At 39.2% G+C, this 13,127-nt stretch overlaps 1 protein-coding gene across 2 annotated transcripts in view; it reads left to right on the plus strand.

Annotated features, from left to right (window-relative positions):
- Positions 1–13,127, plus strand: part of PPP1R21 (protein phosphatase 1 regulatory subunit 21) — a 65,832-nt gene that overhangs the window by 21,609 nt on the left and 31,096 nt on the right. For both annotated transcript variants that reach the window (XM_047852683.1, XM_047852684.1), the window contains exons 8-12: positions 1,157–1,209; positions 1,697–1,846; positions 5,934–6,035; positions 6,124–6,212; positions 8,485–8,621. In XM_047852683.1, the coding sequence (XP_047708639.1) occupies positions 1,157–1,209; positions 1,697–1,846; positions 5,934–6,035; positions 6,124–6,212; positions 8,485–8,621 (531 nt within the window). The remainder of the gene's footprint in view (positions 1–1,156; positions 1,210–1,696; positions 1,847–5,933; positions 6,036–6,123; positions 6,213–8,484; positions 8,622–13,127) is intronic.

The following is a 13,127-nucleotide window of genomic DNA, read 5'->3' on the forward strand; positions in this document are numbered from 1 at the left end:
AAGTTTGGTAAATTAGGTTGTCATGGACCCTGATCTCCTTTCATGTTAGCAAGAGCAGTGTTGGAAATGATGGGCCAGGCTGGGAGGGAAAACAGGCAAGGCCCCCAAGAGAACTGATAGGAAGATAGTCCAGTTGTGGATGGGAGACCAAGCCCTTGGTGGAAATGGGGCTGTAAGAGAGAACTGGATGAGGGGCGCCTGGGTGGCGCAGTCGGTTAAGCGTCCGACTTTGGCCAGGTCACGATCTTGCGGTCCGTGAGTTCGAGCCCCGCGTCAGGCTCTGGGCTGATGGCTCAGAGCCTGGAGCCTGTTTCCGATTCTGTGTCTCCCTCTCTCTCTGCCCCTCCCCCGTTCATGCTCTGTCTCTCTCTGTCCCAAAAATAAATAAACGTTGAAAAAAAAATTAAAAAAAAAAAAAAAAAGAGAACTGGATGAGAGCGGCATAGGGACTTTCTGAGTTGGATTTGGGCACCAGATCTTTCTGATTAAGGACCATGCAGAGGAGGCAGGGTTTGAGTGGCTGTAGAGATTCATAGAGATGGAGGCGGGGATTGAAGTGTGAAGCCAGGTGAAGCTAACAGAGGTTGATAACAGAGTCTGGGATAGAGATGACTATGAGAAAGATGAGGAGACCAACCCAGAAAAGTAAGCATTGAGTTGTTGGGATCAGCAGTAGCAGACCGTGGTAGACTGTCAAATATTGTACTGTCATGAAAACAGTGATATTTTTGGATGATTGGTGTGGCAGCTGTGTGCAGGGTTATTTTAGAAAGGAGCATGACTGAAGATAGCAAGAACATCATGGGCCTAAGTAATCGTGATAGGCCTCAAGTTTTGGAAATATTTCTTAGAAACAGAAACTCAGGGTTTATCTTACAGTTAAAAAAATTTGGGGGTGCTTGGCTGGATAGAGCATATGTCATTTGATCTCAGGGTCATGAGTTCACACCCCACGTTAGGCATACTTAAAAAAAATCAAAAGTTTTACTTTATCTGAGAAACAACTGATTCTATATAAACTCCATTATTCTCTTACACTATGATCATTTACAATTCTTATGTAAAGCTGATTTTGCTGCAGAGCATTTATTTTTCAGTTATGCAGCTTCTCTGTAAATGTAAAATGAATTAACATGCATCCATTTTTGTTTTGTAGAATATAGTCAGTATAACGCTCTGAACGTTCCACTCCACAATAGGAGACATCAGGTAATGATGATGTTTTTACTTTCAGCGATGTGTATGTCAGACTTTTCAGAAATAAGAATTTATCGGTTTGGGCCTCTGTTTAGTGCACTAAACCATGTGTTTAACTTTTGCTTCACTTTGTCATACATTTTTTAAAAAATTGCATAATCTGCTGTTCATTGAATTCATAAATAATACAGATTTTTGTTCTCTTTCATCTGATAACTTTAGAATGGAATTATGGGATGCAATGATTTTGTGAGTCCTACTTTTCTTGTAGGTTGGTGGACTTGTGCTTATATGGTCTAGGTTAAGTGGAGCAGGTCTATTTTCTAAAACTGGTGGCATTCTAATTAGGAGGGAATATTAAAATCCAAGTGGGAGCAAATAAATTTAAATTAAGGAATAATTATACTAGAATTTAAGTGTTTTCTCTAAAAGGGGACTTACTAAAGTTGTTTGAGAATAGTAATTGGAGAGTTGACTTTATATACTTTCCATTTAAAAGCTGAAGATGCGGGACATTGCTGGGCAGGCCCTGGCTTTTGTTCAAGATCTTGTGACGGCTCTACTGAACTTTCACACCTATACAGAACAGAGGATTCAGATTTTTCCTATTGATTCTGCCATTGACACTATATCTCCGTTGAATCAGAAGGTAAAGTTAATTCAGGATACCTTTCTTTGCCCTGAACAAGTAGGAGGACACGTTATTTCTTTTCAGACCACTACTGTGCATCAGCCAACTACCATGGAGGACATGGAAGAAAACTGTAAGTCACAGTCTTTACCCTCAAGATAAAATATGGCAAACATGGAGATTCTTAAGAAATTAAATAGTAGGGGGAAGTGTGGGTGGTAAGATCAGTAAGTGAAGTGAGGTCATCAAGGAGGGAAGATTGCTGTTGGTGGTAGTGTCTGGGAAAGCTTCTTTGGCGATTTGAATGGGCTTTGAAAAATGAGCGGGAATTGAATAGGAGGAGAGAAATAGAATGGGTGTTTTTTTTCCTCCAGAAGAGGATATAAGACATGAGCAAAGTCATGGAGTTAGAAGGCATAATGAAGTGTGTGTGTGGGGGTGGGGTGGGGGGAAGGGAGCAGTGAACAATCTGTTTTGGCAAGAGTGTCAAGTCTTTTAAGTGGAGGAATGGGAGGTCAGGTTGCACAGAAAAAAACATGGCTCCGGACTCTAGAAGGCCCCTGGGCAGGCCAAGGCCCAGACTTTTCACGTCGTATGTAGGATGGAGGACTTCAGTAGTTTTTTGACCGGGATGTGGCATAAGGAAAAGTGCATTTTATTGTTGGAAAAGTTAATTTGCTGACATTTTTCTCTTTCCTTGTTTATACTCTCTGTGTAACTTTCTTCATTGGATATGTTTAAATTAAAAAAAAAAATTTTTTTTTTAATGTTTATTTATTTTTGAGAGAGACTGAGACAGAGTGTGAGTGGGGCAGGGGCAGAGAGAGAGAGAGAGAGAGAGAGAGAGAGAGAGAGAGAGAGAGAGACACACACAGAATCTGAAGAAGGCTCCAGACTCTGAGTTGTCAGCACAGAGCCTGATGCGGGGCTCAAACCCACGAACAGCAAGATATGACCTGAGCCGAAGTCGGACGCTTAACCGACTGAGCCGCCCAGGTGCCCCTGGATATGTTTAAAAGCAAAAAAATATGTGTGGTATAGTTGACCCTTCTTGCTGGGGTATGGAGTGGGTGTGAGACTGCTTCTCTGCTTGATTTTTGGGGTATGTTCAGAGTGTGTGAAGTTTAAACAAGGAATAAGAAGAGGGCTAAGTGTTGTTCCCTTCAGTCCTTTTTTTGGGGGCCTGGCAAATTTTGTTCCTTCCTTTCCTTTTTTCTCCCCAGCTGGTTCTTTTTTTTTTTTTTTTTTTTTTAATGCTTATTTATTTTGAGAGAGAGAGAGAGAGAGAGAGAGAGAGAGAGAGAGAGAGAGAAAATCCTAAGTAGTCTCCATGCTATCAGCACAGAGCCTGCCGCAGGGCTCAAACTCACAAACCATCAGATCATGGCCTGAGCTAATTTAAGAATTAGATGCATAACCACTTAACGAACTGAGCTACCCAAGCCCTCCCACCCCTTCCCGATTCCCTGCCCATCTAGTTCTAATGAAAGGATTTACGATAGTTTGCAGGACCACCTTTTACTGAAAAGGAAAAATAAACAGTGAGTGTATTAGTTAGGTATTGCTGTGTAATAAATTACACTAAAACTTAGTCATTTAAAACGACAAACGTTTATTATCTCACACGCTTTCTGTGGGTAAGGAATCAGGAGAAAATTAGCCTGGTGGGCTTTGGCTTATGATCTTTCATGAGGTCAGTCAAGAGTCAGCTGAGGCTGTATTCATCTAGAAACTTGCCCGGGGTGGGGGATTTGCTTCCCAGGTGGCTCACTCACGTGGCTGGTGAGTTAGTGCTGGTTGTTGGCAGGAAGCCTTGGTTTCTTAATGAGAACACCTCTCCACAGGGCTGCTTGAGTGTCCTTAGGACACAGCAGTTAACTTCCCCTAGAACGAGGGATCCAAGAGAGAGCAAAGTGGAAGCCACAATGCCTATTGTGACTTAGTGTGGGTACTGAGTATCATCACTTCTACCATATCATTTTGGTCACACAGACCAACCCTGAAACAATGTGCTAGGTAGGGCACTACACAAAGCCAAGAATGGCCAAGGCCCAGATCAGTGGGGCTAGCTTGAAGGCTGGCTCCCACAGGGAGGAAATTGAGGGATTTTGCTGTAGATGTGTGCTCTTAAGTGCCCCCATAATGTGGTATTCTGAAATGAATCTGCCCCTCTTCCTACTTGGCTGATTCTTCTTCCTAGCTTGTTTTTTTGTACCATGCAGTGTTTCCAGGGATTGAATAGTGTTTATGTCCATGGATCCTGTAAGTACCTATTAGTGTAGCAAAAGCCTGGATTCTGAAGCCAGACTACTGGGGTCCCAGCCCAGTTCTGCCACTTTCTGTGTCCTCTTGGGCAATTTATTTAACCTCTCTGTGCTTCATTTTCCTGATCTTTAAAACTGAGGATAGAGTACATACCTCATAGGTATATATGTTTGAGGATTAAGTGGATAATACGTGCAGAGTACTAAGAATAGTGCCTGGGACGTAGTATGCACTCACTAATGGTTAGTTCTTGTTATCATTATGTCTTACACATAGGAAACCCTCAGGAGATGCTTGATTTTCATCAGTTTTGATCTGACACCGTATATCTACTGAAGTTCATAAAGAATTAAACTTTGGGTCTTTGAAATATGCTCTTCAGTTTCATTCACTGTGGGAAAAAGCTTTCAGATGACTTGGGTAGGGAAATAGTACTGCAGCATTTTAATGTGGTTATATTTTCTTTTACACTTCTGTAATATCAAAAAATATATTTTACTCATTACTGGTTCTTTGTGCATTATTGGAATTTTATTTTAGCTTGTTGCCGTATTAAGCCCACACAGGGAGAGTCACATTTGTTAGTCTTAACTTCCTGAAGCACTTCATTAACTTTGAAGAATTCATGTATTTCTCAATATCTTACTTTTGGTGTTTTGGCCTGTGAAAGGTTCTATGTGGTTTCCCTAATAAGTCTGTATTATTGAAAGGGATTCAGAAACCACTTGTTAAAAGATGACCAGAGTGTTTAGACTTGTTCATAGAATCATAAAGTAGACATTTAGATGTGTAAGCCTAATGTTCAACTTCACAGGTCTAAAGATTGAAGTCCAGAAAGACTGAGATGCCCAGAGCCATGTATCTATAGTTTAGGGGGGGCCAGTTGAATCACATTTCTGCATAGTGAGATCTTACATTTCTATACTTAGAAATCAACATTTGAGCCATTATACAATACTCATTATACAGTAATTGAGATATTTTGTAGGTGAAAATTAACCTTTTTGCTTTTAAGTTGTCTAAATGCCTGTAGGATGTTTTTCTGAATTGATTCTTCATACTGAATTGTTCTTAAATACTAAACATCAGTGATAGTAATGAAAGTTTTTATATCCTCATGTTGGTGAGAATTGTATTTCTGGACTTTGTTAACTCTGAACATTGTCCACAGTACAAATAAAACTGTGTCCTTAATAGACTTGTTTTTTAAAAAAGGTACAGGGGCACCTAGGTGGCTCAGTTGGTTAAGCGTCCGACTTTGGCTCAGGTCATGATCTCACTGCTTTGTGAGTTAGAGCCCCACATTGGGCTCTGTGCTGACAGCTCAGAGCCTGGAGCCTGCTTCGAATTCCGTGTCTCCCTCTCTCTCTCTGCCCCTCCCTTGTACGTGCGCTCTCTCTCTCTCTCTCTCTCTCAAAATAAATAAACATTAAAATTTTTTTTTAAAGAATGAGATACATAACCTAAAAACCTTTCATACAGTTTTGATTTTCTTTTCTTTTTTTTTAACGGAGACCCCTGTAGAGAAGCAGGTGTTTGGGGAAGGCCTGTTGGTGCTGGTTGTGATGCAGCAGCGTACCCTCTCCATTTCCACCCATGCCTGGTTGTTAATTATGTCTCCCAGGCCCCCTTTCAAGTTCCTCCTTTTGGGATGAGATGGGGACTTGGGGATTGCATTTGGAACTATTAGAGGGGAGCATATCTGTTTTGTAAAAGCCAAATTTCCCAGAAAAATTTCCCAAAAAAGTTTATTGCAACTCAGTTGAGTCCATTTACAAATCTGTTGGTATTTGTTATTTTCCCGTGATGTAACTTCCAATTCTTTCCCTTCTGTATTTAGTTCTCACAGTACCTTCATGAAAATGCGTCCTACGTCCGCCCTCTTGAGGAAGGAATGCTTCATTTATTTGAAAGTATTACTGAGGATACTGTGACTGTCCTGGTAATTTTCTTCTGTGTTTCACTTCTGGAAGTGGAGGCTCTCTTTGTCAAATAACACTATTAACCATGAAATTATTTTTCTCTTCCAGGAGACTACTGTGAAATTGAAAACTTTTTCAGAGCACTTAACCTCTTACATATGTTTTCTTAGGAAGATTCTTCCTTATCAGTTAAAAAGGTACTTAATCCTTGAGGGCAAGGAATTTGGGGAATTGTGGGATGTCACCTGACCTGTGCTGGAATTAATAAAATAGAGACAGGTATCTCTTGTGATCTGCCTGATCTTTCTGCACCATAGCCAATTTGGACTTTTACGAAAAAGGAAAATATGGCTTGAGCAGCATAAACTTATATTTAAGAAAATTTGATTGTTGTGCATCTGTTAGGGTTTTTTTGAGTAGTTCTGTACTGTGGTTACTGCTATAACCACATAACAGTATGAATCCATGTTTTCAGTGATTGTGAATCACACATTTATTGAAATAATTTCAGTTTTATCTTTTTGCTGTAAACAAAACCCCCATTTAGATGGGGGTTATAATAGTTAGCTTCTACGATTGGATCTGTAATCATTAGGTTTCTTCAAGGTGGTATTTTCTTGTTTTTATTATTGGTGATGTTTATAAGTTACAAACTAAAAATTTTGTGTATGTGCTCCACCCCTCGTAGAAGATGTCATTATGTAACCTTAAGTATTCTTTGTTAAGTATTTCTGGAAGGGAAAGTGAAAATAATCTCCGTAACTGGAAATTTGATATTGCCTTGTACATTTTGATATTTTTGGTCTAAAACTAACAAGACCTCCATCTAAATCTTTTCATCCTAAGATTTAGCCTTAAAAAAAAAAGAATACAACTGGAACACAAGAGAAACGAGAACACAGATGTATTATAATATATTGTAGAATAAACTTTAGAAAATATGTAGATAACTCATATGTAAGTAACTCACTTAGAGATTTTGAAAATATACAAGTAATTATGGTTCATAAATCCTTATAAAACTAAAGTAGTAGGTTTTACCTTTTTAAAAATGTATACTTTCATTATTTGAAACATTTAATATGTGTTAAAAGCCATTTTATTTCCTAATTAAATGTTATTTAATTCTTAATTAAAAGTTATTTCAGTAACCAAATTTTATGATTTGTTGGTATGATAGAATTTTAGGAATCAAGGAGTTAGGACTTTAATAATTATGAATTACAGTTTCATTCAGATTCTTACATCTTATGGTTCAGTATAGTTAAAGTTTTTTGAAAATTGATTCTAGAAGTTTAACACTAAATTGAATATACCTTACTGATCTGGCTTATGTTTAAGAGGAATCTGAGAACCACTGCAAAAGTGGTATTTAACTACTTGAAACACTTAGGCATTTTTATTTTACCTTAATTAATTTTTTCACTATTGAGTTTTTAGAAACACTGGATAAGACCTTTCTTGATCTTAGATTCCTATTTTTGGAATGTTGTTCCCTACCCCATCATATATTTATGTTTTTAGGCAACTTTCCATCATTGGTTTCAAAACCACTTTAATTGACAAGATGGCATGTTTTTTAGTTGTAAACGGGCTTAGTATTAAATGAAGCTGTCTGCTATAAAGTAGAAAAAGAGACATGGCAAGGTCGAGGAGGGAGATATGATTATTTTTCCTGTGATAATAACTCTTCTAGCTTTATATAAAAAACATTTTGCTTGATTACCTGAACATTTTATTTTTTAAATTTTTTTAACGTTTATTTATTTTTGAGAGAGACAGAGCACGAACAGGGGAGGGATTACCTGCACATTTTTAAAAAGTACTGTTAAGAATCCACCTGTTTTTTTAACCTTACAAATACATATACTATAAAGGTTTCTTAATGATTGACTGTCTGCTGGTTCCTGGTCAGTTCTCTTTAGGAAGTCAGTCTATGAGATATTTTTCTCCTCAAAATATTTTTGTATTCTTTTTCTTCTCTTTTCTTTTCTTTCTTTTCTTCTCTTTTCTTTTTCCTTCCTTTCCCTTCCTTTTCCTTTTCCTTTTCCTTTTCCTTTCAGCTCTGTGCCCGGTGTGGGGCTTGAACTCATGACCCCAAGATCAAGAATCACATGCTCTATCACCTGAGCCAGCCAGGCACCCCTCCTCAAAATATTTTTTTCCTCAAAATATTTTTAAGAGAAATAATTTTGTGCTGTTCTCAGAATGGAAAGACAATGGACACCTGCCTTTCTTTTTTTTTTTTTTTTATTTCCCATTTAGTCCTCTGTTACTCCTTTGACATTTGCAGCCAACAGGTATGTGTATTACGGTTTAAAAAATGGAACCTTATAAATGAGATAAATTTTTTTTTCTTTTTTGTAAAGTTTTCTCTTTGGATCTAGTTGTTTGAGAATTGAGAGGATTTATTGTAGCTATTTGAAAATCGTTAGGATGCTCACTTTTGAAAAATCTGCTCATTCCTAGTTTAGAAGAAGAATGTGAATCTTCTCTTTGCACATCTGCGTTGAGAGCCAGGAATCTAGAGCTGTCTCAGGACATGAGAAAAATGACAGCTGTGTTTGAGAAGCTGCAGACTTACGTCGGTCTTCTCGCCTTGCCAAGTATGTTTGTTTGTTGCTCATGGTTCAACCTGAAGAACTGAGAGTACAAGAAGCTGGAGAAGGAGATGTTTAGTTTGTTTGAGCAGGAAGAATGCAGAATCTAGAGTCAGAAAAACTTGAACTCAAGTCCCCCAGCCCCTTACACGTATGGTCTTGGGCAACTTGCTTTATCTCTCTGTACCTGTCTTCCCATTTAAAAATGGAGGTAAAATGATTTTTAAGTTAAATTAAGAATGTACAGAATCAGGCATTGAAGACATGCATTAAATATTAATTTCCTTTCTCACCATCTTCTTTTTAAAAAAAAAATTTTTTTTTAATGTTTATTTATTTTTGAGAGACTGAGAGAGAGCACGGGCAGGGGAGGGGCAGAGAGAGAGGGAGACACAGAATCCAAAACAGGCTCCAGACTCTGAGCTGTCAGTACAGAGCCTAACGCGGGGCTCAAACCCATGAACCATGAGATCATGACCTGAGCCGAAGTCGGACACCCAACTGCCTGAGCCACCCAGGCACCCCTCACAATCCTCTTTTTTAAATGCAGAGGGGCAAAGCATAAGAATTTGTAGCAACTTTCCAACAAGTAGAATAGGAGGGGGGGGGAGGTTTAGAAGTAAAAATATCACTTGTTTCCCTTTCGTCTAATTTGAGGAGAATATTTTCAGGTAATTGAATGGATCTCAGTTTAAGCGATGTTTTAAGAATGACATGATTTTTCTGGAACTGTGATTTGTTTTTTTTTGTAACAGCTTTAATGTGATATAATTTACATACCATACAGTTTACCCATTTAAAGTATAACATTCAGTGGTTTTTAGTATATTCACAAATATATGCACCATCATATATCAAAGTTAATTTTAAAATATTTTCATCACTTTAAGCAGAAACCCTGTATACTTTAGCTATCACCTTCTTTTTCCCCTGTTCCACCCCTCCTTGGCTTTAAGCAACTACTAACGTACTTTCTGCTCATAAGTTTGCCTATTCTGAACACTTTGTATAAACAGAATCATATAACATGGTTTTTTGTGACTGCTTTTTTTTCACTCAGTGTAATTTTCTCAAGATTCACCCAACAGGAAGCATGTATCAATAATCTATTCCTTTTTGTTACAGAGTACCCTCCCATTGTAGAGATATACCACATTTTATTTACCTATCAGTTGATGCTTTCTATTGTTTTCCACCTTTTGGCTGTTATGAATAGTGATACTATAGATATTTGTGAACAGTGTTTGAGTGGACTAGCTTTCATTTCTGTTGGGTATATACCTAGGAGTGGAATTGCTGGGTCATATGGTAACGACTATACTTAACTGTTGGAAGAACTGCCATACTGTTTTGCAAGGTGGCTTCCCACCAGCAGGGTTCTGATTTCTCCACATCCTTACCAATACTTGTTATTATCTGGCTTTTTGATTTTAGCCATCCTAGTGTTATTATTCAACTTTCTGAGGTGGTGTCTCATTGCTCTTTTGATTTGTATTTCCCTGATGTCTAATGAGGTCAAGCATCTTTTCATGTCCTTATTGGCCATTTGTGTGTCTTCTTTGGAAATAGATTTATTCAGATCTTTTCTCCATTTTTCAATTAGGTTGTCTTTTTATTATTGAGTTGTAAGTGTTATTTTATTTTTATTATTTTTATAAACAATTTTTTTTTAATTATTTTTTTTTTGAGAGAGAGAGAGCTAGAGAGAGAGCAAGCATGAGCTGGGGAGAGGCAGAGAAGAAGACACAGAATCTGAAGCAGGCTCCAGGCTCTAAACTGTCAGCACGGGGCTTGAACTCATGAACTGCGAGATCATGACCTGAGCTGAAGTTGGACGCTTAACTGACTGAGCCACCCAGGAGCCCTGTTTTTAAAATTTTTTTTTAATGTTCATTAATTTTTGAAAGAAAGAGAGACAGAACATGAATATGGGAGGGGCAGAGAGAGAGGGAGACATAGAATCTGAAGCAGGCTCCAGGCTGAGCTGTCAGCTTAGAGTCCGATGTGGGGCTCAAATCCATAAGCCAAGAGATCATGACCTGAGCCAAAGTCAGATGCGTAATTGATGGAGCCACCCAGGTACCCCTGTAAGTGTTCTTTATATACTCTAGATACAAATTCCTTTTTGGATATATGATTGGTAATATTTTCTTCCATTTTGTGGGCTTTCTTTTCACTTTTTTTATGCTGTCCATTGAAGCACAAAAGTTTTTTAATTTACATGAAATCAATTTATTTTTATTTTATTGTTTGTGCTTTTGGTGTCTAAGAATCCATGGTCAAATATGAGGTCATAAAGACTTACCCCTATGTTTTCTTCTAAGAATTTTATAGTTTTAGCTTTCATGTTTAGGTCCTTGATCCATTTTGAGTTAATTTTTTTATGTGTTGTGAGGTGTATATCTAGTTGTCTCAGCGCCATTTATTGAAAAGACTTTTTTCCCTATTGAATGACCTTGGCACACTTGTTAAGAATCAGTTGATCATAGGTTTATGGATTTAATTCTAGACTCTCAGGTTTATTCCATTAATCTATATATGTGTCAGTCCTATGCCAATACTATACTGTCTTGATGACTGTTGCTTTTGGGTAAGTTTTGAGATCAGGAAGTGAGAGTCCTAGTTTGTTCTTTGTCAAGATTATTTGAGTATTCTTTCTTTTTTTTTATGTTTATTGATTTATTTTGAGAGAGGGGGAGGGAGAGAGAAAGAGAGAATGTGAGTGAGAGTGAAGGAGGAGCAGAGGGAGAGGAAGGGAGAGAATCCCAAGCAGGCTCTGCACTGTCAACGTGGAGTCCAACACAGGTTTTGAACCCACAAACCATGGGATCATGACCTGAGCCGAAACCAAAGAGCTGGAGGAGCGACTGAGCCACCCAGGCACGTCTGTTTGACTATTCTTGTTCCCTTGTAATTTCATGTAAATTTTAGAATCAGCTTGTCAGTTTCTACAAAGAAGTCAGCTGGGATTCTGACAGGGTTTGCACTGAATCTGTAGATCAGTCTGGGGAGTTTTGTGGGTTGAATTGTCTCCCCAAAGTACGTGAAATTCTACTCTGGTATCTGTGTATACAACTTTATTTGGAAATAGGATCTCTGCAGATGTAATCAAGGTAAGATGAGGTCTTACTAGTTTAGGGAGAGCCCTGTCAGTCCAGTGACTACCATCCTTATAAGGAGAGATTTGGAGACATATAGAGACACAGGAGAGACTCAGGGAGGCCATATGAAGACCAAGGCAGGGATTGGGAGTTAATCCTGCCATAAGCCAAGGAACATGTGGGCCAACAGAAGCAGGGAGAGGCAAGGAACTATTCTCTGGAGCCTTCAGAAGAAGTGTGGCCCTGTTAGCACAGCTTTGATTTCAGACTTCTGGCTTCCAGAACTGTAAGAGCGCTGTTTTCTGTGGTTTTAAACCACTCCCTTTGTAGCACTTTGTTACGGCAGCCCTGGGAAACTCACACAGGGAGTATTGCCATCTTAATAATGTTAAGTTTTCTGGTTCATGAACATGCTGTATTTTTGCATCTAGACAGACCTTCTTAAATTTTATTTTGTAGTTTTTCAGAGTAATCACCCTGATTACTTGTTGTTTCTCAGGGGGTTTAGCCATGGGCAGGCCCACAGTCGCCCTGGGTAACAGTGGTTTTGTCAGGACCCTTTCCCAGTTTTGTTCCTTCTTTTTTTTTTTTTTAAATTTTTCTTTAATGTTTAATTTAGAGAGAGAGAGAGAGAGAGGAGGAGGAGCAGAGAGAGAGGGAGGTGCAGAATCCTAAGCAGGCTCCAGGCTCTGAGCTGTCCACACAGAGCCCAACGTGGGGCTTGAGCTCACAAACTGCCAGATCATGACCTGAGCCAAAGCCGGATGCCCAACCAACTGAGCCACCCAGGCGCCCCTGTTCCTTCTTTTTTTAAAAGTTTATTTTGAGAGAGAGAGAGAGAGCGCGCGCACGAGCGCTAGTGGGGGAGGAGCAGAGAGAAGGTGAGAAAGAGAATCCTAAGCAGACTGTGCACTATTGGCATGGAGTGCGATGTGGGGCTCCAGCACAGGGACCGTGAGATCATGAACTGAGCCCATATCAGGAGTCTGATGCTTAGCCCACTGAGACACCCAGGTGCCCCTCCTGTTTTGTTTCTTAATCACGTGAAGGATAAACTCCACTGATTGCTGACTGGCTGCTGTCTTGTTTTCAACAATGCCTTTGGGGCATAAATTGCTTCACAGATGATCCAGTTAAATTTGGGCTTTTTTTTTCTTTTAAGTTTATTTTGTGTGTGTGTGTGTGTGTGTGTGTGTGTGTGTGTGTGTGTGTGTGTGTGAGAGAGAGAGAGAGAGAGAGAGAGCGCGCGCGCACACGCATGAGAGCATCTGCACCTGTGCGCACGGAAGGGGCAGAGAGAGAGGTAGGGAGAATCCCAAGCAGGCTCCATGCTGTGAACTCAGAGGGCCTGTGGAACTGCTCATGCTGTCATGCCAGAAGTGGAGCTCTGATATTTGAATAATGGTGTTTT

Source organism: Prionailurus viverrinus, chromosome A3 (assembly GCF_022837055.1).
Source record: "Prionailurus viverrinus isolate Anna chromosome A3, UM_Priviv_1.0, whole genome shotgun sequence".
Lineage (NCBI taxonomy): Eukaryota > Metazoa > Chordata > Mammalia > Carnivora > Felidae > Prionailurus > Prionailurus viverrinus.